The 25,733-nt window shown below is 38.1% G+C and overlaps 2 protein-coding genes across 8 annotated transcripts in view; one reads left to right on the top strand and one right to left on the bottom strand.

The window, feature by feature from the left end:
* trit1 (tRNA isopentenyltransferase 1) overlaps nucleotides 1-3,940 on the top strand; it is a 47,572-nt gene extending 43,632 nt beyond the window's left edge. For both annotated transcript variants that reach the window (XM_081377014.1, XM_081377015.1), the window contains 3 exons: nucleotides 371-480; nucleotides 746-863; nucleotides 955-3,940. In XM_081377014.1, coding sequence (XP_081233140.1) covers nucleotides 371-480; nucleotides 746-863; nucleotides 955-1,082 — 356 coding nt within the window. In that variant the 3' untranslated portion in view covers nucleotides 1,083-3,940. The remainder of the gene's footprint in view (nucleotides 1-370; nucleotides 481-745; nucleotides 864-954) is intronic.
* Nucleotides 3,941-20,051: 16,111 nt separating this feature from the next.
* fam49al (family with sequence similarity 49 member A, like) overlaps nucleotides 20,052-25,733 on the bottom strand; it is a 35,891-nt gene continuing 30,209 nt past the window's right edge. For all 6 annotated transcript variants that reach the window (XM_081377359.1, XM_081377358.1, XM_081377357.1 and 3 more), the window contains 6 exons: nucleotides 25,351-25,428; nucleotides 24,728-24,844; nucleotides 24,016-24,095; nucleotides 23,767-23,893; nucleotides 22,033-22,103; nucleotides 20,052-21,953 (listed from right to left, as the gene is read on the bottom strand). In XM_081377359.1, the coding sequence (XP_081233485.1) occupies nucleotides 21,890-21,953; nucleotides 22,033-22,103; nucleotides 23,767-23,893; nucleotides 24,016-24,095; nucleotides 24,728-24,844; nucleotides 25,351-25,428 (537 nt within the window). In that variant the 3' untranslated portion in view covers nucleotides 20,052-21,889. The remainder of the gene's footprint in view (nucleotides 21,954-22,032; nucleotides 22,104-23,766; nucleotides 23,894-24,015; nucleotides 24,096-24,727; nucleotides 24,845-25,350; nucleotides 25,429-25,733) is intronic.

Below are 25,733 nucleotides of genomic sequence, written 5' to 3'. Positions count from 1 at the left end.
TATATAAATAAACTTGACTTGACTTGACTTGACTTAGACTAAATTCAATTTTAGCAGATATAAAATTTAGTCTTTCTCTTCCAGGAAAATGAACCAAAAATATAGATCAGTATGTTGCACTGAACAGATGTTTTGCGCAATCATATGCTCTCTATAATGAGCCGATACCTAATTAGCAAGTAGCAAATCGTGGTCATTGTTTTTCCCAATGGACTCGAGCTGAAAGTTGAGGAAAGTAATTTAATCATTAGCCTAAGGTGTAACATTAACTGAGTCACACCATTACATTGCACCATAATTATTCTTCAAGTTTAATCAAAATACATTTCATCAGTGTAATCTTTTGTCCTTTTATCTTCAAAATCTTCAGGACCTTCTAGCAATGTGCCTCCTGTTTACGGTCTGGATGTGACAGATGTGACCAATTGGGAGACTACTGTACTTACTCCTGCTTTAGAGATCCTGGACTGCCTCCAAAAGGTTGGACTTGTTTCCTTTCTTGTTTAGTTTACAAATAATGTCTCCTTTTACACCCCTCTGATCATGATTTGTCTTGTGAACCTAGCCATGGAGGTTCTGCATAATCGTTTGTGTTGCTAGTTTCCTGTCAGTGATTTTTGGAGGTGTTTATTTTTTCATTTTTATTTTTTAGTTATCATTAGGTTATTAGGTATCATCATTTCTAAAGATTTATTTGAGGCCAATTACTAATCCCCACACATATCTACTTTTGAAACCATTCCAGGGAGAGCAGCCATCCACAAAGCCAATCAGAGCTGAGGGTGTGGAGTCTCGCAACAAACGGAGTCATCACATGTGCGATCTGTGCGAAAAGGTGATCATCGGCGACTTGGAATGGACGGGTAAGTTTCTGCAAACTTGAAAACCAGTGCATTCTCAAACATCTTACAATAAGACTATTGGTGTTAATATTTGAACTGTCCTGACCTCCAGCACACCAGAAGTCCAAAAACCATCTTTATCAAGTCCGCAAGAGGAGAAAAGCTGAGCAAGCCTCAGATCAGGACACAAACCCTACCGAACATAAAAATGTCATTGACAGGCAGGTACCTGTACTATAGCACTCACCTCACGGCTCTGATGGGGCTTATTGGGGTCAAGCTCACAGATGGACCAAAGAAATGAAGGGCTCGTAATGTATTTTTCAGATCAATATAAGAATGTGCTGTCAGATTCATTGGTTTGCTGTGAGCTGCAGTGATACCTCGACTTTCCCTGTGGAGTAGCAGGACACACTTCAGGGTCTGTGATGTTTAGACACATGGACTGATGGTTTTTCCCATCTGCCACAGACCAGGGGTTACGGCTAATGTCTGGATTTGGATACTTGCACTGGACAGATGTCTTCCCCGCTGCTGTTTTGTCTGTGTGGTGCACTTTTTAACCACATCTAACCACGACTAGTGCTCTTTTAAACCACACTGCGGTGAGCTGTTCTAACCTCTTTGGCTGTTCTGACTGAACTCAAAATACATCACTGCTGATATTGGATTACTGGATCACATTTTTCCCTGCTGATCAAGAACAGAGGTTATTTTTTCATTATTAAATCTGATGCTGGACTTTATTTGGAAGTCTTATATTTATCTAATCATCTGATCGGTTCGGGTCAGCCCATAACTATGACTTTAAGCTTACGTGGACCTTACTTCCTCAGGTATCCCAGTGCCTTTTCTTTTTCTATGACAATGTCCAATCAAAAACTTTTTTTACTCACTCATATGCCTTTCCAAACCCATTCATTCTTTCATGGAACTCAAAACGAGACATTTTGAGGAATGTAAACTCCGCTCATATCCATACAATGAATAAATTATATAATACGGCACCAGAAAACTTGGAATATAGCCTGAGTCGTATGGGTTACCTTTTATGTTTTCTTCTGGAGCTTGTATGGAAAAGAGCAGCAGGAATATTCTTCAAAATATCTATTTCTGAGTACCATGAAGGAAAGAATGAGTTTGGAACAGCATGAGGTTTATAAATTGCAATTAATCCTTAGTTCACATTTTAAGACTCCGCTGCATTTGCCTTTTGATTTGAGTGTTTTTATTTCAAGACTTTTACAGAATGATCTATAACTGCAGTGCATAAATTATGTAAATGTAATTAAAGTGCTTTATTATTATAAATATGACTCATCTGAACAGATTTGTGTTTATCTAATCAAATGAGTCGGAAAAGTTTTAGCATGAAATCATCAGGGTTTCTTGGGCGATGAGCCAACAGTACCTGCTTATACCGGTGCACAATTTCATAATCCTTGGCTGGGAGCCACAAGTTACATATTTTTCTTTCTCCCTCTCATTTGATCATTGCTCCATGTCAATGTGCTTCAGTGTGGCATTTCATTTTCAGTTCAAGTTCACAACATAACACTCATTAGCCTCCCTGTTCAGGCTAAATATACATCACATACAATAGCGGGAAGGGGGAGTGTTTACACAGTGCCTGTAAGTGGCTGTCCCACATTTGCACTGATTTGGGTCACTGATTTGGACTGAGCGAGTGCCGGTGATTCCGGTATAAGGGGTGTGACAGGCAGCCTCTCATCCTTGTGTGTGTGAATGCGAGTTTTATTTTAGCTTTGCGAGAGTTCAAGACTTGGCGGGAAAGTCTTAGTGGGTCAGCTGAGCTTCCTCTTGACGGATAACTGCGCATTTAGATCAGGGAGTTCTCAAGGATGAAAGTGAATGGAAAAAGAACTAAGGCAAACGGCAGACAGCTGGTGTTTGTTGACCTTGCATGTCATCTGACTGTTTACTTCATAAAATCTTACAACTTAACTACTTTTACTAGTCTGACCACTGCTTTTAGGACATTTTGCATTATTTACTCATCCTTATGTTGTGCCAAACTGTTTGACTTTCTGTTGTTGAGATGCTTGCCTTGTGAACTTGCCTTGTGAAATGCAAAAAAAGAATGTTCTGGTCATTCCGTTGCAATCAATGAGGAATCAAGCTTTTTCAGTGTTTGAAAAGCTTTCTATAAAGTGGTTAATGTGACTTTTGTTCTATATTTCAAGAATTCACCGTGATAACTTTGTGCTTTGTGCGTAGTATCATTGGACCATGTTTATGGTTCTTTCCCCATTCAAATGCAATCGCATGGAAAAGAGCAGTCTTCAACATTTTTCTTGAGTCGTGTTTTTACAACTAAAACTAAAACAGCACAGTCTTAAACATTTTTCTTGAGTCATGTGGGTTTACAACTAAAAGAATCTGTATATTTTGAGTGAACTTTTTTTTTTAAAGATACATTTGTGAGCAACACTTTCCTACAATGCTTTTAATGTTTGTTCAACTCTTAGCTTGCTTTGGATCTTTAATGCAGTTTGTTCGTTATGCAAGAATATTTGTTTACTTCTCACTGGAATGATTAGCCAGTTTATACTGCTGTTGGCTTGATTCTCCTTTTCCCCCACTATCTCCCTCCCAACTACTGATTCCTGAATAAAAGAAAACCAGCTGATGTAATGTTTAAATAGTCCAAGTTAAGCCACGCTGAGAACTGGAGAATTGGGTCAAGTTTGTTTTGCTTAATTATCCTGTTATTTTCAGTCGTGTTTAGATCTCCACTAGCCCATTTCAAACGCACATAGAAAGTCATGATAACTAAGAACTGTGAAAGTGTGCACTGAATCCTAAGGCTGAACCCAAATGTGGTTTGCTTGTAAATATTGTGTAAAGTTTTTGTTGTGTATGTCATCTGTTGCCAATGTGTCATGAATCATGATCCTTCAGAAATTAAAATTCTTATCAATTTTGAAAAGAATTGTGCGGCTTAATATTTTTCTGGAAACCATGAATTTTTTTTTTTTTTTGGATTAAATAGAATCTTTTGTAACATTATTAATATCTTCACTATCACTTTTGATCAATATAATGCATATTTGTTTAATACTAGTGTTTTTTTCTTCAAAAAAAAAAAAATTTTATATTAGTTTGTACTTTGCAAGTATAAGAATTGTGATTCAGCCTGTGTGTGTAGTGCCCTGTGTTGGTGAGGGCGGTGTGTCTGTGTGAAGTGAATAAGGGTCATGGTTAGACACAGTCCATTCCCTCCGCTGGCCCCCTATCAAGGTTCGGTAGCCTTCGAAACCCAACCGACATGCATGATTCGGTTTCCTTTCATCGTCTTATCTCGCTCTCTCCTTCACTTTCTCTGATACCCCCCCTCTCCTCTTACCTTTCCCCTTCATTACCTGAATATCAGCTTAAATGGGGAGGTCATGTCTTCATATTCTCTTCTCTCTCAGCTTTTCTCGTTTTCCCTCCACTATCTGTCTCTGTCTCTCATTTTCTTTTTCTTGCAGTAATGATAGCGTAGACTAGAGAATGAATCATGTTGTTCCAGAGTGCAGTGGAACAGTCTGTACACCCAGTCCTTACAAGAGGTCAGTTTTGTGTTGGAGTTAGGAATAGCCATGCGGCAGACTGCGCTTCAAGCTCACCGTCTTTCCTCAGAATTAGTGTCAGTTAAGGTATATAATGTATTGCATAAACCGGAACACTGATAACATACCTTTTAACCTTGTTGTACTGTGACCTGACAGTGAACCATATCTGTGTGCGTTCAGAGACGTGGGCGCCGTCAAGAATGTTTGTTTGTCATTCTCTACTATAACTCCGTAGTTATTAATGGCAGGTGTGTACTTTATGTATGTGCAGTTACATCTGAATAGTTTGAATATCCTGATTCCAACCCAGAACTCTGACGAAAAAGGGTTTGTGAACACGTACTGCTTTCTGGTGTGATCTGTTTCCAAAACACTGGCTGTGCCTGAAAACTTGCCTTGCTGCCTTACCAGGCAGTGACTTCGTAGGCAGCGTTTGCGCACCAAGGTTCCTCACAAACTGATTTTGGACAGGTTTCTGAGGCAGCATAACGGTTTAATAATCTACAGCAAATTAGAGCAAGCTTTGTTGATAACTAAGCAAATATTTAATTACTACTATAGTATTTTCTGGCTAGAAATCACATCAAAAGTGGAAAATATTGGTCAAAAACGTACATTTACACATAAACTGACTACCAACCGCTACTTTCAGATGCCATCTTCACATCAAAAGTGGAAAATATTGGTCAAAAACGTACATTTACACACAAACTGACTACCAACCGCTACTTTCAGATGCCATCTTTATTTTTTAGCTGGCACAGAATGGAAAGCACAGGATTGTGGGATATCAATGGTAGGCAAGGATACATCTATGCTGCCTTTAAAGTCCCCGTGAACCGGAAGTTGCAAACGACTTTTCTCCAGTGTTATGACGTATTTCCAAGTGAAACGGAATATTGAACAGAGGGCAGGGTTTAGCGCTCCTCCTCTCCATCTCTCGCTCATAGCAGACTAACGGTTTGAGGGGAGTGGTTAAGCGTTTTCAACCCAAGCCGTCAAACCTACGTCATCAGAAAAAGACGCCATTCCAGACCGGAAGTAACTTTTCAGATTTTGATTAAAGATTACCATGGTAAATTTTTTTATTTTTTTTTATTTACTTGCACGGATTAATTGTTCACCACAAGACTAATAATATGCGCTAACAAAGTAAATAGGGTCAATTTTGATTTCACAGGGAAAGATCGATTAGATGAAGGCATCTCAGGATCAGGAAGTGAAGCTAACATTGGATTTGGACTTGCCTTGATGCCTTCCTACTTAGTTATGCATAGGGCTGTCTTTAGAGGTAAAGACAGCCCTAGTGAGCTTCCTACCTAGGCAGCATTTTAAGGCATTATAAATATGCTACTAACACTAAGGCTCTTCTGAAGTACCTAATTTTGGCCAATTTGTTAGTAGAGCACTACAGTGATTGTGCATTTTTGTAGGCCAATCCAAAAGTTGGGATCGTCGAGGTTGTCTCGATTAAAAACCCAATATTTTTCCAATGGGTTTTGGATTATTGCAGAAAATAAGCTCTGACCAACAAAAGTTTGATTCTTACACATTTTTTTCATTCAGATAATCTTCACAAATGAACACAACTTTTATGAAGCTTAAATCCAACCGCCAGAATTAAAAAGCTAAACGTAGGCTATGAACAATCGCATGACTTCAATCAATGTCACAGTCACTAATGTTCCGACAACCCATTCAATCTTTATTTTAAAAACATTTTCCCTGAAATTTGAGTTAGAATAGTTTGCAAGAGCGTGATTATAAACACAATAAGGCTGTAATAGCCTTCTAGTTTCTAGTTTACCACAGACCTTATTTCAGGCATTTAACCAAAAACCCTTTCAAGAAACCATTGACTTCCAAACAGTGGAGTGCTAAAATGTTAACACACTTCTGGGTTTAGACTACAAAAGTGCACCATTCCTGCAGCACTTTATTGCATGTGTCTTTGGTTGTATCTGTTGTTGGTGCTTTCTCCAGTAGTTTGTTGTTGTTTCGTCTCTTCAGTTTCTTTTTCGACTGGACCAGAATTGTTACGTTGTGGTCAAACTAATTAGTGCAAAAATGTACATGTGTGAGCTGAGCGTACAGTGTTTGCCCGTTTATGCCGAAAGTATACTTCCGTTGTCTGTGTTCTGCTCCAGTTCGCGGACATTCTGTGTGATGTCATTTTGTCATCAGCACAGTCCGCTGACATCTGGGTGCAGCTGGATTTTTGTGTCGGTGCAGACAACAGTGCATGTGCAAATGATTTGAGCACTTAAACAGAAATGTCCACTAGGTAGTGCGCATGCAGTGATACTTTGAATAGGCTTGTGCAGCAGGGTTATCGTTAAGTAAAACTATTAAAAACATTTCTGTTAATGGAAATAAAGCTAAAAAAAACGAATAAAATGACAAAATATTTAAAATATTAATAAAACTAAAATAACACTGTTGTGCAGTCAACTGAAATATACCTGGGCCTTTAGAAACATCGGCTGTGCCTCTTACAGTACACTCACTATGCTGATGAATTTTGTACATATTACCTAGTGTACGCATAAAAAAAAGAAAAATAAAGCACTCTTTGGGCTTTAAAAGGCTGCTGCCTATGTAGGGAGTAGAGCAGCAATATCAATAACAGAGCTCAAGTTTGCATGAATTGTGGTATGCATGAAATGTAGCTCCCTCTTTTTCTGAGGAGTTTGGATTAGGCCTGCGTAGTCAGACAGTGTGATCGCTCTTAAACTCGTCTTGAGTCTATAAGATAATCCTAATCCCCTTAGACAAAACACCAGGCCATCTGGAGCTATCCTGACAAATGCAGCTAATATACACTCCACAGTCAGTCAGACAGACACTGATAGTAACTTAACACGCAACAAACACAACTACTACAGACAGATGTGTGGGCACATGCGAGAGTTTGTTGATTCCAATTAGCTGCCTACAGAACTAGATGTAACTGAAAATGCGATTTTTATTTTTTATTTTTAGTACTGAAAGTAAATTAGAAACACTCGTAATGAACCCTGAAGAGTGGATCAGTCCTTGTTTTTGATCAAAAGAGCTTACTTGAAAGCGTGATGGATAATATTTACCAGAATTTAGAGTGTTGTAATGTTGAGGCAAGGTTAACACAAACATTGCAGTTTGTAATCGCTCCTTTTCACCATTGACTCATTTGCATGAGTGCCCGTAATACGGGACTGTGTTGACATACACAATATCCATGACTTCAGCACTAGCACCTGTTTTTAACACCATAACGGTGCCGTCAACTGGAAAACACATTATTTCCTGGCACAAGACATCATGTTATCTTCATAAGGGAACCAGTATCTCTATTTTAGCCCTAACCCAAACACATGGGACTAATGCCACACTTTAACGAAGGTTGGGCCCACTATCTTTTCACATTCATGCTCCCAAGGTTATAATTTGTGGCATTTCATCACATTTTTCTCAGCTGAGTTCCTGACATATCTGAGCTATTTTGTCTGGTTTGAATGTTTCTAGTGTTGTTGCTTTGCAGCCGAATGAGATTTGGATGGAATCTGGACAGAAATAAGTTGCAAACTGAGGGAAACGTATCAGAATTGGCTGGACTAAGTAGCGTAACTCAGTTGAACGTGCATTTAAACCATTGTTCAGTTCCTTTTTGTGCATATGTGGTGGTCAGATGCTGGCCGGGTGGTTGGACGACCCATTTCCTTGTTTGAGTTGGCTGCCGGCCTGTCTGCTACTTTGTGCCCCCATTTGACCTTGATCCATAGGTGTCCTGCTACTTAACAATACATTTACGTCTATATATGTTTGCGCTCTTGCCTGCAATTCCCTAAACACTCTATGGATCCTGTTATTTGAGCCCATGGTATCTTTATCAGAAAGCCTCAGGGTATTGTTATCTGGACTAAAACACAAAACTTGAATTCCACACATCTCTCAGCGTGAATGTCATGCAAAATAAGCAGGGAGACTCGTATTTATGAACTTGTAGCTCATTCCTGTGGTGAGGGAAGGACCTTGCCTGGTAATTTCTCAATAACACTGGATTGGACACACTGGTGCGGCCTTACTTGGTTTATTCGATAAGAGGCAAGTTCGCAATAATAGCCTTTACCAGCAATACTGCAGGGAACCATCTTGGCCATCACTTAAGATCACAATGTTCCCTTCTAAACACCTAGTGGTTTGTCTCTGTGTCTTGTCTGAGGGTGGTTTTTCCCTTCGTCAGCACTTCCTCAACATAAACCGTTACAGTCTTGTTTTTATGGTCTCAATGTCTGGTTTGTTGAACCTGGTGAAACTGCCCTAGGCGTACCTTTGGTCACTTAGGAGGCCTCAGATTTGCATGAAACTCATTACAACCATAAAGTAATAGTTAACTGGCTTCCCAGGAATAAACACACCCTCTAAACGTTTGAGATTATCTACAGAGATGATGTTGTGGAAGGATAAATGGGAAATTTGCATGCTACTAGACTTTTGACTTGTTTGATCCACATTGCTAATTGTGGCTTAGAACTGCTCACTGAGTCAAGAAATGTCTGTCTGATTGGCATGTGAAGTGTCCAACAAGTCATGAAATGACTATTCGCCACTTTCACTTCTCACGGTTTCACAATAATGTCTACCATAGTTTACTTGTTGCAAACAAAATGCTTCTAATGATTTGATTAATATTTGAAAAATATTTTTCCTCTGAATTTTATTGGGCTACTTCACAGTGGACTCCGTTAAAATGTTGGTTGCAAAATAGGCATGGCTTTTAAGAATATACACTACTGTTCAAAAGTTTTAGGACAGTAATATTTTTTAAATGTTTTTGTAACAAGGCTCTTATGGTTATCAAGGCTGCATTTATTTGATCAAAAATACAGTAAAAACAGTGTTATTGTGAATTATTATAAAAAATGTAAAATAGCTTTATTTTAATACATTTTAAAAAGTAATTTATTCCTCTGGCAACTGAATTTTCAGCAGTCATTACTCCAGTCTTCAGTGTCACATGATCCTTCTACTATGCTGATTTGCTGCTCAATTAACAATTATTAATGGTGCTCAGTTATTTATATTTGTTCTTATCAATGTTAAACCATTTTTGTGGCTCTGTATGTTTTGGATACACACACACACACACATTATATATATACTGTATATGGCCTGTATATACTGTATATGGTCTGTTAGAACCACTCCCTCGGGTTTCACATGCTCCCTCTGCATGTGTAATTGCGCGTCAACACTGACAACGATGCTGAAGTATAAATGAAAACCAACGCATTGCCTACAGCGTAGAGGCTCCGAATCAGAAGTATAAATCAGCCTTATGGGATAATGAACAGTAGCTTTGTGTGAATACGTGTCTTTTTCTGAGTCCTTGGCAGGAGTAGAATAACAAGAAGTTGCTTTATGTAACTGCATTCTTTTAAAATCACACATTTTTTTACGAGCACAGCCACTCTCCCACAACTTCCATTTGTACTTCTTCCTATTCTGGCCACTGTTTGTGTCCTTTTTGTCAGTTCATGTTGTTGAGGAAGCCTGCTGGTCTAATGCAGGATATCTCTGGACTTGTGTTTGTTGTCAGAAGTCTTCTAAGGCTTACGGGAATCAGCCACCTTTTAAACAAGTGTCTGACTCACTCTGGTTTTGTTTGACAGGATACACCACATGCATATGTTCTCGTTCCTACTTACTGCCAACTGGCTGGGCATTAGGGATTCTCAACTCTCACACTTTGAAGATGCAGAACTTGGATGTGTCCTTTTTAATCTGTTTTTCCCCCATATCGCTCTCTTGCTCCCTCTTTTACGGAGACAACCTCATTTCCTTCCTGCCTCTGGAGACTTTGGAGGATGAGTCCGTTCAGCAATGGTGGATGTAAATAGGCCCATGCTAGACTGAACGCGGCCTTGGATGTTTCAATAACGTCTTGGCTCTCTTTTCTTTACAAGACGGACTCCACGTGTCCACTTCTGTTCTTTCCAAGCTCCCACTCGCACATTTACCATCTCTCTTTCTCACAATAAAAGAAAAAACACTCCTCCATCACAGATTTTATATCAGCCCATAAGCAAATTACAGTCTCACATAACTCTGCCTTACGTCAGCATGCTACACATTCCCTGTTATTTACGCTGTTAATTGTGCAAGAGATTTCTTATTCTGTCAGAATAAGCATTAACATTATTCAGATTGCGCTGTTTAACCCTCACACTCTGATGCATGTTTTTGAAAGAAGTTTCTTATACTCACCAAGGCTGCATTTATTTGTTAAAAATAGAGTAAATAAGTAATATTGTGAAATATTATTACAATTTAAAATAACTGCTTGCTTTTGAATTTGGATATATTTTTAGATCAGATTTATTCCTTTCATTACTCCAGTCTTCAGGGTCACACGATCCTTCAGAAATAATTGTTATATGCTTATTTGGGGCTCAAGAAACATAATTATTATAAATGTCAAAAACAGTTATAATTATTAGAAAGCTTAAGGAAACTGTGAACATTTTTTTCCGGATTATTTGAATAAATAGAAAGTTCAAAAGAGCAGCATTTATTTGAAATAGAAATCTTGCAACATTTGCCTTTGCTGTACTTTGCTAAAGCATCCTTTCTAAATAAAAGTATTAGATTCTTTAAAAAAAGACCCCAAACGTTTGAATGATAGTGTATATATATAAAATGTATATAAATATTTTTTTATACACACCTACTTCAAAGAATATCTTAGTTCTATCATGGTATTTCGTTTATTATTTTATATAATTATTCAATAATTATGTAATTATTGATGGGAAGTGCATGGAATAATTTTTAGCTGTCATCATACAACATAATCAGAATCAAGCATTCCAGAGAGATTTATGCAGCTCTTTTTAAAACTTGCATGTTGTTGCAATTTTGATACTTTGGTGATGTGTAATGGCTTTTAGTAGCTCCGAGGTGTACAAAGACTTGCTTTTAACACGTCATGTGTGAATATGTAAGTGTTTTCTGGAGGTATTCAGAGCATTACGCCATCTGATTGGATGATGGCAGATGCGTGTTGGCAATGTGAAGTGGAGTACTTCATTCTCTGGCTAGGTCAGAGAGGACACATGCCGCTGATCTAATGTGAGAGGCCTGCAGGGAGACATCTGAGGTTCTGCTGTCTGCTTTGTGTGTGTGTCTGTCCTTGTGTGAATGCTGCTATTAGGAGGAAACTAAGGGCAAAAAGTGCAGTAATGTAGATACGTTTACCGAGTGTATGCGTTTCTTGGTGAGCTTAATTACCTCGTGTTTGCACACTTCAAAAAATGTCTCCGTGGGGAACAGTATGATTCCTAACAGTTTTTGGCTAGGCTAATTTGCATATTAATGTCGCGTAAGAGCATGTACGTGCGTCCAGATGCTGGTTTTCATGTGACTTTGGCATAGACTGTTACAGCTCTGCAGATTTCCTGCTGTGTTATGTAATCCGAGGGCAGTGGGTTTTTTCCTGCTTTTTTTTTTCCCTTCCTTGAGCAGCTCAACTCCTCTCTTCCAGAGCTTCCTGTTTTCTCAGTGGCCCACTGAACCCTTTCCCAGAGACAGGATGAGAGGCGCTCAGCTGGAAGACACTCCCACCATGACTCACAGAGAGTTGGTTTTCCCCCAATACCCCGGTGTATTACTCAGCCTTTCTGCATGTATTAAAAATTATTTGAGCTACATAAGCTCTTAGCATATATCCCGGATATGCCCTGTGCTTTGTATTGTGCTGTTGTCTTTTTTTTGAGCTTCACTATTGTTATTCCTCATATTTATGGTTACACTGTGTTGCCCTATCCAGGCTTTTAAGTTAACCATGCACATTTTATTATTGGTATAAGACGTGTAGTCATGCATAAGTGATATCGCTTTTAAAAATAAAGGTTCTTTATTCGCGTCTATGAAGAACCTTTAACATCCTCAGAACCTTTCCATCACACAAAATGTTCTTTAGAATGGAAAAAGATTCTTTAGATAATTAAAATGTTTTTCACGCTAAGAAAAATATGGTTCTTCTATGGCATTGCTGCATAATCCTCCTTTGGATCCTGTATTTTTAAGAGTGCAAGAAACAGTAAGAAAGTGTTTAATGTGTTTGTGTTGAATGTGTGCTGGATGAGGTAAGGCATGTGGTGGTTGGTCTGGTTGTGATTGTTGGCCCTGCGGGTAGAAAGTGTGGGAAAGAGAGCTGAAGGAATGACAGCACTCCTCTATGCCCAGTCACATTCACTTCATACCACAAAACTGTTAAGTCATTCCTACTATGCAGTACATTTGCAGGTCACAATCCCAGTCTTAAAATACTGGATGAAAGTCAAATTCGTTTTCTTTCATCACAACTACATGTAACTGTACTCAGTGGTTTTATTGTTGTGCTTTAGTTTGAACTGACGTTGCCATGTCCCACACATGCTCTGCAGCTTATAAAAAAACTGGCAGTTTATTAACTTTGATTTGACTTGACTTGACTTGATTAGAATTCACCCCAAAGTTGTCAAAATTAATTTACTCTCCCTCATGTAGTTTGACTGGTTTTTATTTATTTATTTTTTCTGTGGAACTCAAAAAGAGAAATTCAGCAGAATGTCCAAGCTGTTATTTTCCATAGAATTAAAGTGATCAAGGATTTTCTGTCTACAACGGTTGTCTGTTCCGTATGTCATGTCACCATGAGACTCTGAGTTTCATGCTTTCGTTTTATTGGGTGACTTTTATAATACAATTAAAGTGGTTTTTAGTCCTGTTGTTGACACAAAATCCTCCTTGATGGCCACCATCTACTTTTATTGTTCGCACTTCTCATTTACATGCATTCTTCAAAGCAGCATTTGTGTTTTGCTGAAGTCGCACATGTTTGTAATAACATGAGAGTAAATAATGACAGAATTTTCATTTTTGTGTGAACTATCCTTTTAATAAATATTCAAGGTATTTTTTCCCCTCAATATCACTTTACATTCTGTTTGTCTTTTGTACAATCCTGTTAACAAAGCCAAGTTCTACATCATCCTCCAGGAAGTGACATCACAGCGTAAACGTAGCGCAAGTATAGAGTGCAATAGTCAGGTTTCAGATATAAAAATAGGAGCTGATGTCATCTTGCACCTCAGTTATTGACTGTCTTTCCTGTCAAATGAAACTGGAGGACTTTAATATTAATGGTTTTGCACACTGTGATGGATTAATAATTAAAAAATCAGGTAATATTTTAAAACTGTCTTTTCAAACCAATATTTCATGTCCACATCATTATTTATGTGGTGAAAAGCTGTGTTATAAGCTGTGGTGTAAATTATTTGAGCAAATGTAATTAGTTACTGTTACTTAAGTATCTTTTTGGCTACTTTGTAGTTTTACTGAGTATCAAAGATATTAGCAACTTTTACTCTATGCTTGACTACATTTTTGAATAAGTATATGTACTTTTTAATATATTTGTGATGAGTAATGCAATTACTCGTTACATTTTGCATGGCACCTAACTTTTTCTGCGGTTGTTTGTTTCTGCTACAAAAGAAGTGGTATCGCCATCTACAGGGCATTGAAGGTACTATATCTTGTGTTATATCTCTCACCCAAACTTGTCAACAAGGCTACTTTACCTGAATGCGAGTGCATAAGCAGCTAGTTGTAACTCGTAGGTGTTTTTATATATGAGATGAGGCCGAAACGGCACGTCCAGTGTAGTCCAAAGACTAGTGCATCTTTGAGCCTTACATTCAGTACCAGTAAAAGTACTGTTAGATTCAGATATTCTAAGACTTTTACTGAAGTGGTATTGGAATTGGTGACTTGTAACTTAATGGAGTCATTTTCACTGTACCATTACTCAAGTATGGTTTTCATGTACTCTTCACACCTCTGGTAACAAGTGATATGAACATTATCCCTTAAATATCTGCCTTGTTTAAACTTGTTCGTTCTTGAGGCTCAAAGCTGCTTGATATGAACTTTGTGTTTAATGAGCTAATAAAATATTTCAGCTCAAATCAATATTTTGCGTCAATAATAGCCATGTAATAAGCTGGATAATGTACATCCAGTCAGTTATACCCTGACGCAAAGCAGAGGGGTCTTGTATCACCCTGAAGGGTTTTATTGTGCAATAATAACCAGCTGGATGTGCATTATTCCTTACTTAATTTATAAACAATTGTTGAAAAGTGGAATTCCTGGTGAAAGAAAAATACATTACTCATCCAAAAAAGATGCCCACTCATATGAAGCACTATGAATGACGTAATACAGTCAGACTCCCTACACTCTTAAACTACTTATATTTGTGAATATATACATATTTTAAAGTAAATGTATTTCTATATACATAGTCAACATCTTTTTCCATTGCTTTTAATCCAATTGTTGTGCGCAATGCTTCATGGGATTGTAGTTCTTTCCCTCATTAAATACACAACATTCATTAGATAAAAACTGAAGAAAAGATAAAAAAAATGCTTAGTTTCTAATGTTGTTTCACCTCATAGCTGGTTGTTTTGGGTCATAACTTATAACTCTTAAATTAAGACTTTAAAGGGATAGTTCACCCAAAAATCACCTGTTCCAGATGATAGAATTTTCATTTTTGGGTGAACTATCCCTTTAAGAATAATTCATTAAAAAAAAAGACCAAGGCAGCTGAAAGTGGATAAAGTGTGGGTGTGTTAATATCAAAATAAGCTTCAAGTTGACAGCCTGATGTAAGATAACTGTCAATGCCGTTAACAATAGTTACATTTAACGCTTAGATTCCAGCCTGTTCCATTTTCCAGCCTGTTAATTCCATGCCATTGTATAAATAGGATAATCTGAGCTTGAGAACCAGATCATATTTCTGAAAGTACCCTTTTTTGCAACCACTTAGTTAAATTACAACACATCTACATTTTTAATGTTACACAGCCCAAACAGCACTGCATAACTGGAACGACTTGTTTATGAAAGACGCTACACACACACACAGACTCAAGCCGGCAAAAAACCCGCCAAAAGTCCCTCAGCTGCCCTGAGAGATACACTGTGCATTGAAGAAATAAATGAGGGGAAAACAGTTTTACACAGCCTTGAGATTGAAGACATCAGTGTTAGTTTGTTCTCTGTCTTTGTTAACCTGAACAGTTTTCCCCTCACTGCCTATGTTTAGTTTTGTCAATATATGGGTCAATATGCAGTAAAAGGCATGTGTGTGTGTCGTCGTCGTCGTCGTCGTCTTAAATAACAGCTCTGCAGTCTCTTTTGTGTCATGTCTTGTTCTCCTCCTGTCATTTAAAATAACCTTTTATTTTCCTGGGTATTTCGCGCCAAAACCAGAGAGAGAGAACAATGTGGGCGTTAAACATTTCCTTTTAACCCCTGCAGCGCTCTGGGTGTGTGTGTGTGTGTGTGTGTTTCTGATATGTGTGCTATTGCTGTATACAGTATGAGTCTTTATATGGGTGTGTTTGTTCAACAGTATCTCTTTCCTCAAGCCGTGTATGTTTGTGCCAGTGTGTTTCTAGATCAAGGCTGAATGTTTTCACTGGTTGCCTGGGTACGCCGGGCCGTTGGCCACCGGTTGCCGCGGGAGACGGGGATGGGAGTGGCCAGAGCCGGTCTGCTGCAGTTTAGCGCGCTCGCTTTCCCGCCATCAGATCCCGCCAAGAGGGAGGGGCGTTGGCACAAAGACAAAGCAGAGAGGAGCTTTCCCGCTAAATGTCTCATGCAAATAAGCCCTGGTGGGAGGGGCATTCAAACGTTTGCAGAACGGTTAACTGTTTCAGTGCTGAAACCTACTGTAGCATACTACACAAGCCTCTTAACTCATAAAGTTGACTTGCATAAGCACACCGTCCTTGTGTTTTATGGTGTATAACTTAAATAATCTCTAGCTTGCATATATGCGTGTGTGCACTTCTAATATAAGTAACAGATAATTTATACTGTAGGTGTGAGGTTAATGACTTTACCATGACTGGAAAAATATTCTTATGTCTGGACTTAAGGGTATTATGGTCTTTATTACACATCAGTGTGGGAAGTTTGCATGTGGAACGGTTAAAGATTTTAAGTAGTTATAACTTTGTAAGTAATGTAAGTTACACTGCTGCCTATTGATCTAAATGATTTTTCCATGACTTTTAAATACATTTCTGAAGATAAAGCGGAATGAAGATTTTGTTGGCCCTCAGAGAAGAGAACTTGCCTTTGTGATAATCTTCTTGAAGTTTTGCCACAGCATCTCATGGAAATCCTCTTCTTTTCTGTTTTCAGTATGAGTTTGTGCTTTCACACTAGAATGAGATCTGAACAGTATAGATGCACAGAAATGAAAGGAACACGTCACCCATAAAATGAACATTTTGTCATGGTTTACGTTAACAGACTTTTTTTTTTTCTCCATAGAATGGAAAAGTAGACATTTTAAATAATGTACAGTCTGCGTTTTTCCATATAGCATTTGTTTGTGTGTATATATGCACAAACAGATGCTATATGCTTTACATTTTAATGACCGACAGAGAGACAGACAGACAGAGGCATTGATTAGACAATAGTAAGCGTCCATGTTAATGTTTTGGGTATGATTTGCTGTGTAACCGCTCTTTGTTACAGTTGGTGTGGGTGTGAACAGGGCAGGTGGAGGTGATGACGGTTGGGAAATATAACCACAGTTCACTTGTGCCAAGATTTATCTTGAATACGCACAACAACTGCATTGTTAGTTTCCTAGACTCCTAGAGGGTTATGGGAGCATACAGATAAAGTGGGTTAACACTAATCTTAATGCAGTAAAATGACATGCACACTTAAGGGCCCCTGTCATAAAACACAGACAGTAACTGTCACAGTTCGTGCCCTCCGGATAGAAAATCCACACTTTACTTCCCTCTCTTTCTTCTGTTTTCCTGTTGATGTCGGGAGTGGCACGGCCGGGTGCACGTTCAGCCGGTTTGTGCACCTGCCAACGGACTCGCCCCGTCCTCAAATTACCTGGAAATCTCTGGAAAATACTGCTAAAGATCCTCAAACACAAGTCTTTGGCAGGAAGGGTGATATAGCATTCTCATAGTCTCAATGGACAGATCTGAGATGATGGACTGCCTGTATATTTACTGGGTCAGCACCGGACATGTCTAGACATGGCAGCTCACTTCATGACAATATAATCAGTCTCTGATAAAATATTTATTTTCAGATGGATGCAAGTCTTGAATACACAAAGGTACGGAGGGCTGAAATAAACATTTAATCTACTTATGAATAATGCAGTGCAGATGACTAGTGAGCTTTAATTAGTTAAATTGTGATTACAGTAAGGGTACATTCCAGAACAAAGTGGTTGAATCATTAGACGTGTTATAATTAGTTTGCAGTGTCAAAGCAACACAAATACGAATACAACATTACTTGAAGATGGTGCATTTAAAGTATGAAAAACATAGGATTGTATCTTTTTCTATACATTTTCACGGAAAGGTCTGTGTGCATGAATCATATGTGTGTTCAATTTATGTCTTAGTTCTTCACAGTGTTCCAATAATAACCACACACACTTCATCTCATCTCCTGTGTGTTCTTCTGCCCCAGATTATTAAAGCTCTCTCTGCACTTATATCCACCAGACCCTCCTCAAACTCTCTGGGCTTCTGTAAAGATGTGGTAACATTTATGTACATATGATTTATGTGGGTGTAAATGTTTTAATAAGAGCTGATATGAAGCTATAAAAATTTTAGGGCCCCCTGATACTTATGAGCTGTGAACATAGATGAGAAGTCTGAAATTTAATACTTTGCTGCCCCCTGGTGGTTAGATGTGAAGCTAATATACCAAGTGTGTGTAGAATTTTTGATTACCTGATGGGTGTAAAGATGCAAGGGTTTACAGAGATTTATTTATTTTTCAATACTTTGTGTTTTAAATGAAACTGGTCAGCAGTCGCTATGTAACCATTTCTTAATTGTGGTGCCTCTAAATTAGTAATAAAAAGCAGTTGCTATTGTTGTACAAAATACACCAATAAAATGTGCAACACTTTGTTTTACCACCAAATTATATGTAATATATAATTATTTTAACTTACAATGGAATGTTTTCCTCAACATCTCATGATATCGGGCACAGAAGTTCCTGAATTTGATGCATGATGGGATACCCTTAGCCACGACATAGTGTTTAGTGTGCACTGTGCATTAATGGCACGTTTGGGACAATCTTGCGCACTTGCATCTTATTGCGTGCACATGCTCTCTCGAGTGGCCAAGACTAGAAGTGTGGGTATTTGGGCAGGTCCTGTTTTGTCACCTATATGATCAACGACTGTTTTAATGATTGTAAATGTGAGGGTTGTTCATGAGTTTGTCCTAAGCAGTTAAACTGCCCACTTTTTATCAGAAAAATCGTCCGGGTCCTGCACATCTTCTGCATATTTGAACCCTTTCCCAAAAGTGACTATGATTTTGAGATCCATCTTTACACACTTAGGATAATTGAGTGATTCAGCAATTACAAAAGGTGAAAACATTCACTGATGCTCAAGAAGGAAACATAATGCCAAGAGCCGATGGGTCTCAAAATCATAGTCACTTTTGGGAAAGGGTTCAAATATGCAGAAGATGCTGGAAAACCAACAAAATGTGCAGGACCGGGAGGATTTTTCTGAAGAACAGTGGGCAGTTTAACTGCTCAGGACAAACAAGAGGTTCATGAAAGGCTATCACAAAACAACAACAACAAAAAGTCATTACTCATCCAGGTAACAATTAAAAATAAAGGGTATGTAAACTTTTGAACAGCGTCATTTTTATAAATTATTTCGTCTTGTGAACTAAGCATCTATTATTTGAAATACCTTATTTAGGACAGTGCTAAATAAGAAATAACATGCAGATTCTTCAAGGGGTATGTAAACTTTTGAGCATAACGGTCATTAATATTGCTTGCAAAATCATTTGACTTAAGTTAAATAAATAAAAATCATATTTTCTCATTTGTTAGATTTGAAAGTCTGTCTGCAACTTGTTTATGCTAGCCAGCATCCAGATCCTAAAATATTTAATAATGTTTTGTTTGTTGAATCTCAGATTTTCTGAGTGAAAATATATTTTGAATGCATTTTGAAACTTCACTGTTAATGAGTTTAGTTGTAAAAAGTTTTTTTTTTTACTCCAGCCTTCACATTTTTCTTATTTTCTTATTATTATTAATGTTGAAAACAGTTGGACTGCTTAATATGTTTTTCTGGAAACTGTGATACATTTAATAACATCATAAATGTATTTACTGTATCTGACCATTCTAAGGTATTGCAGATAATCCAACTTTCCGATACACCTTTGTTTAGTTATAAATACATGACACCCATTGTATTAATATTTTTGGCCCATATTAATTCTCTGAACTGTTTAGATAATGAATAGATAGGCTGTCCTTTGCAGTGATTGGCATTAATTGAGTTCAGAAACAGCACCATGGACAGCAACACACAGCACTTATTTACTTGAGTCAGTGTGATTCAAAGCATTATTATATATCAGACATCATTCAGTCTTAGAAATACACTTCTGTGCTTCATTTGATTCTGAAGATGGAATAACCTTGTATGAGGAGAAAAGTCAGAGAACAAAGGTCAATGACAAAATGCCATATTGAATGTAGTAAATGACAAGTTTATTTCTTGCACAAAATGTACAAAATAACAAGCAAATGGACAGCCCGTCCCCCCCACCCTCCTCCCTGCCCTGTTTGAATTTCCCCGCTGATATGAAGTTGGAGATCCGGAACATGTCTACGGCAAGTCCGATGGTCCAAGCCAAAACGCATGGTTTTCTTAGAGACAACACATACCCAATTCAGATTCACCGAACAATTAAAAATGAATAAAAACACCATATTTACAGTCTTGTCTGAACTTTTACAGCATGCCATCTATATATTCATACAGAGCTTTTGTTTTTCAACAGAACCCCATATAGAAAACATATTAGAAGATCAAATCAAGTTCGACTAATGGCGAGAGACACTCAAAGTACAGCACTGCGTTTGTCGCGGTATAATCTTTTTGATTCATTTGTTTTTCAACCCACGTCTTTTTTTTTTAAATTCAGTAATTCTAACAAAGAATCTCGATGGTAGTCCTCAAGTAAAATCCTCTTATTTACACCAAGTCAAGTGTTTTTGCACCTTCAAGCCTGTTGTTTTTTTTTTTTTTTTAGTTTTCCTATTTCAGGAGATTGTTTCATGACAAAACGAATCACTCGAACGTCACACAGCGCATCACTTCTATTTATCTAAAAGGCAAAGTTGCAGTCTCATTTGGCAATGATTTGCTTTTGGATACAGAGGACAGCAAATCCACATTGCTGTGTTGTTCACAATGGTGTGTTTTGGTTTTTGTTTGTTAACTTTCTACTAATGGTGTTTGTTATGTCACTCCGTCTGGACTGAATGTGACGCGGTGGTACAAGAAGCAGCTATGGCACAGGGCAGAATGTGTGTTTGCGTCTGAATGACAGTTTCATGGCTTACTCGCTCCATTTTAACGTCAACTTTACAAGAGCAAAAACCCCCAAAAATCAAGCTTTTTAAAGGATTGTTCGTCTAATGATATGTACAACTGGCCTTTAAACTCCACAGATGAGCTGTTAGCATTATCTGGCGTCTCATACATTGGTATGAAGGCATTTCAAATGAACGTGTTTGCAGTTGTCACCTTGGTGGTAGAGTATTGCTGTACAGCACTAGTGAAGAAGTCTAACAAAACGCTTCATTTCTTTACAAAACTATCCTGTGCTTTCCGAGTATATACAGCTAGAGGATTATAGTTTGATTTCTGGCGATGTCAGCAGAGATGTGTCTCAAGTATGTGATCTTTACATTTATCCTTTAACAGACTTTGTGCCGTAGATGAAATGCCAAGGACTGCAGTTTTAATCGGGAAACCCACAATTCCCAGAATGCATTGGATGAAGCATATCGAGGATAACGAGGCAAAGGCATTGCAAATCAAATCAAGTCTAAACGCATGAAAAAGGATCTGAAATATACAGTTTCAAGCCATGTTAAAGTCTTTCCTGTGAGGTGGGATTCCGTTTCAAGTGTGCAAAAATACTCTCAGACGTAACTTGGAATATGAACCAGTTTTGTTGGTGGTTTTAACTACCGCTTTTTAACTCAATTCTTAAATATTTAATGTTTTTGAAAGACCTTTACATCCACACCGGGTAGTTTTGTTTAAGTAATGAATTTTAATATACATATATATCTCTATTTTTCCTGCTTTTATAAAATGACACACGGTGATGAACCATCAACAGTCTCTCTCTATATATATATTTATTTTCGTATTCCTTTTTCTTTTCTAGAATATCTTATTTAATTTGAGATCAAGTTGCTCTTGTAAACAAACAGGTTTAAGAGGATTGCCAGCCACCATCGCTTGTTCTCTGACAGTCTCTTTCTCTGTGGTTCCTCCCTCTCCTCCTGCTCTCATTGAAGCAGAGCCCTGATTTGTTTAGAGGTGCTGTCATCATTTAAATGTCTTGTTGTATACCTGGATGAAAGAAAGTACATTTTCAGGTCATACATGTGCTGCTCATTCTTTGTGCAAAGACATTTTACTCCACACTCACCTCAGTGCATTCAACAGTCCCTCCACGCTGTTTGAAGGCTGCTCTTTCAACACCTTGATGCAGCCCTTCATCTGCAAAACACACACACGCATGCGAAAAAACAGCTTTAAAAGAAAGGTCACCCCTTTTTTTCCCTCACCCCTGACTGCGATCATGGACAGCCCCACATATGTGAACAATCACAAACCCCTATAGTGCTGTTCCAGGTAGATTAAGGTGCACCACAATATGCGGAGATATTAGAATCATCCAGCTTGCTCATTTCCATAAACTGAAAGCCGGGACTGATGATGTCAAGCTCCCAAAATGCCAAATGAGCACCTTAAAGGTCCCGTATTATGCCCCTTTTCACAAGATGTAAAATAAGTCTCTGATGTCCCCAGAGTGTGTATGTGAAGTTTCAGCTCAAAATACCCAACAGATCATTTTTTTACAGCATGTTTAAATTGTCATTTTTTGGGGCTCAGAAAAACACGCTGTTTTAGTGTGTGCCCTTTAAATGCAAATAAGCTGCTGCTGGACGGCCCAGGGGGCGGAGCTTCATGAGCTCGCGCTCAGTCTCTCAGGACAATTTCATCTCACGGAATGATGATAATATCAGAAACTCTCAGTAACGGTGTTCATTTCGAGTCGGACAATAATGCCTACAGAGTCAGAGTGCTGTATAGAGATGGAACAGGTATAGTTTAGTAGTTTATTATAACGTATTTGTCATCTGCTTGTATGTATCCATTATTTATTTATAGGTCCGAATGATGATCAAACATATACTGATGAGTTTAATAAAGTTTATTGTACATCACACAAAAGATGAAGTGTCAGTTTTACTTCAGAAAATCACCGTAAGAGCTGAGTAAACACAGTAAGTTATTAGAAGTGCGCAAGTACATAAACGAATTTCGGTAGAGTTGAGAGAGCATTCCTGTGGGCGGAGGTTAGTCAAAAAACTGTTCTACTGACGTCATTAAAGAAGGAAGTAGAGGGATTAGTCCAAACGGGCCGTTCGATGTAGGCGACTTCTGTTAAATAAAATATCTCGCTTGGCATTGAACTTTGAGCTTTATAATTTTACAGATATTATTTATGCTCTAACAGCAACATTACACACTAACTTAAGTTTGAAACATGGGATCACGAAGAACAGGACCTTTAAATGTAGTCCACCTGGGCACTATATTGCAAGTCTTCTAAAGTCATACAATAGCATTTATGTGAGGAACTGAGAAACATTTAAGTCGTTATTTACTGAAAATCCCTGCAGATCTCAGATGTCACCTGCATTCAAAAACACTACCAGTAAAAAGGTTGGAATAAATATATTTTTTGAATGTTTTTGAAAGAAAGTCTTTCTTTCTCGTCAGCTGCAATAATTTGATCAAACATACAAAACCGTAATATTGTGAAATGCTGTTACAATTTTAAAGATTTTTTTTCTAATATAATTCAGCATTGCCATCATAAGAATAAATTACATTTCAAAGTATATTAAATTGGAAAACTATTATTTTTACTTGTGTTTTTGGTCAAATAAATGCAGCCTTGGTGTTGGTGAGCATAAGAGACTCCTTTTAAAAATCGTAATTTTTCCAAATTTTTGAACGGTAGTGTATATTTAAATATGACATGCAAAGATGTGTAGTTGATGAACTTGATATTTCAGACCTGCAGCAGAGGGCAATGACATTCATATATTTTTAAGGTTCACTGTATCTTAAATAAATAAGTTGGTCTTACATCAATCTTGGAGGTCTTGGCAAAGGCACCCACTGGATGAACGTGGTCATAAAGGATGATGACGCCCACCATCACACGCATGCAGAACAGCATGGTGTCTGTGTTAGTGAAACGGCACCGGTACTCCCTTGGGACAGGACATAGCGATCATTTTAAACAAAAATTAACCTATTCTGGATAACTGACATGAATAAAAACTCAAATAATTGCATTCTTTTATTGGGAAGACGTTGAATCAGATGAACTTACGGAGTCTCCAGCATGACACGGCACACACAGGCCATAGTGCTCAGGCAATCTGTTGTGTCCTCGATTGGCAAAGTCTTATTCTGCAACATGCATGTGAATCAAGACAAGTAAGAGCCTCTAGAGGGCGACAAAATTTCTGTTTTCTACATTTACAGAAGATTTAGGCTGTGTTCGAAATCTTCCCCTATACCCTCATTCACTGTCCCCTACATTACTCCACTAATATAGTCCACTAGTAGGAGTGAGTGAATTTGGAAACTGAGTGAGCCGGAAGGGCTGCCACTTTTGCATAGTTGTGCTTAGCAAACTGGCCGCTCCAGTAGTAATGAAAAGATTTATCTTGAACGCTGTCATGGAAACTAGCATGTATAAATCTTAATTAAACAATAATCATTTAAAAAGGAATTTATACCTGTATGATATTACACTGCACCCAAATTGGATCAGCGGTTTGGAAAATGGATGGATGGATGATTCAGCTGCGGGTGCCATCTTCTGGCGTCTTCCAGTGCATTATGGGTATTCTCTTACCGTTGAGCGTACATCGATTATACACACGTTATTGCGATGCAATGTGGGAGTGAATGAGTGCTCTTGATAATGTCCACCTTGGTTTCGGACACCACTACAAATGGCTGTTCCCTCAAATAGTGCCCTATTTAAGGGTAAAGGGGGTGATTTCAGACACAGCCTCTGTGAAAACCTTACTTACCTCCGACACAAACTTAGTCGTAGCATTGCTCAGGGTTTTGAGCATGGGTGTGGCTTCAGCGTAGAAGAGCGACATCCGATTGGCCATTTCATTATTTACTTCATTCTCAGCTTCTAACTGTAATGCAAATGGAAAATGTTACTTCAGATGTTTCGGTTGCATATAAAGGCTTCTTTTTTAAGTAACACATTCACTAACCTCCACATGCAAATGTAATCTCTGCTCAGACATTTATAAAATTCTCAAATGGTTAGTTTTGGGGTTGTTCAACTGTAGGTTGCTAGTTGGTGTTCTGCACTATTTTTCATTTTGATTTGTCGTTTTCATTGGAAACGGATGTGCTCCTTTGCAGAACCTGATTTCACCAAGTGCAACATGTTCCTGGATCAACATCTTTGTTGATCCTGGAACAACATTCCTTTCCACCAATCAGATTTGAGGGACAAGTTTACAGTTTATATCAAGTTTAAGCTCATAACCAAGGTTACAGTAGGTGGACTACATTTTGGACAGGAATGTTGTTCCAGGATCAACAAAATATGCTGACCCAGGAACGTGTCTAACTCAGTGGTAGAGTGAACACTTCTATAGTAATGTCGATTTCAGCAGATCGTTGATCTTACCTGCTGGTTGTTCAGACGATTCCTGCTGATGGTCCTCCTATAGTAGCTGAAGTCATTCTGTATGGCTGGATTTGTCATCTAGTAGTAAAGACAGGATTTAGATCAAAGCAGTCTTCAGTGCATATTATTTCTCAGACAAAGAGAAGGGCTTTTCACACTTGAAATAGTTAACCCTGGGTCATTCTAAACCCTGGGTAAACGGAGTCCTGAGTTATCTTGCTTCACGTTTCACACTGCTCAAACTTTATGGGTTAATCCTGGTTATTTAGCTATTATTATAACATTATATTCCTAAACACTTGGGTTAACATTCTTATCTGCATATTTGCGGTGTCAGTGTCATTTATTCAACGAACGCAGCACGCAACCTGCTGTAGAGTCGA

This window comes from Scardinius erythrophthalmus (assembly GCF_964197995.2).
Source record: "Scardinius erythrophthalmus genome assembly, chromosome: 10".
Classification (NCBI taxonomy): Eukaryota; Metazoa; Chordata; class Actinopteri; order Cypriniformes; family Leuciscidae; genus Scardinius; species Scardinius erythrophthalmus.
The sequence above is the reverse complement of the archived record's forward strand: the minus strand, read 5'-3'. Positions and strand labels throughout refer to the sequence as shown.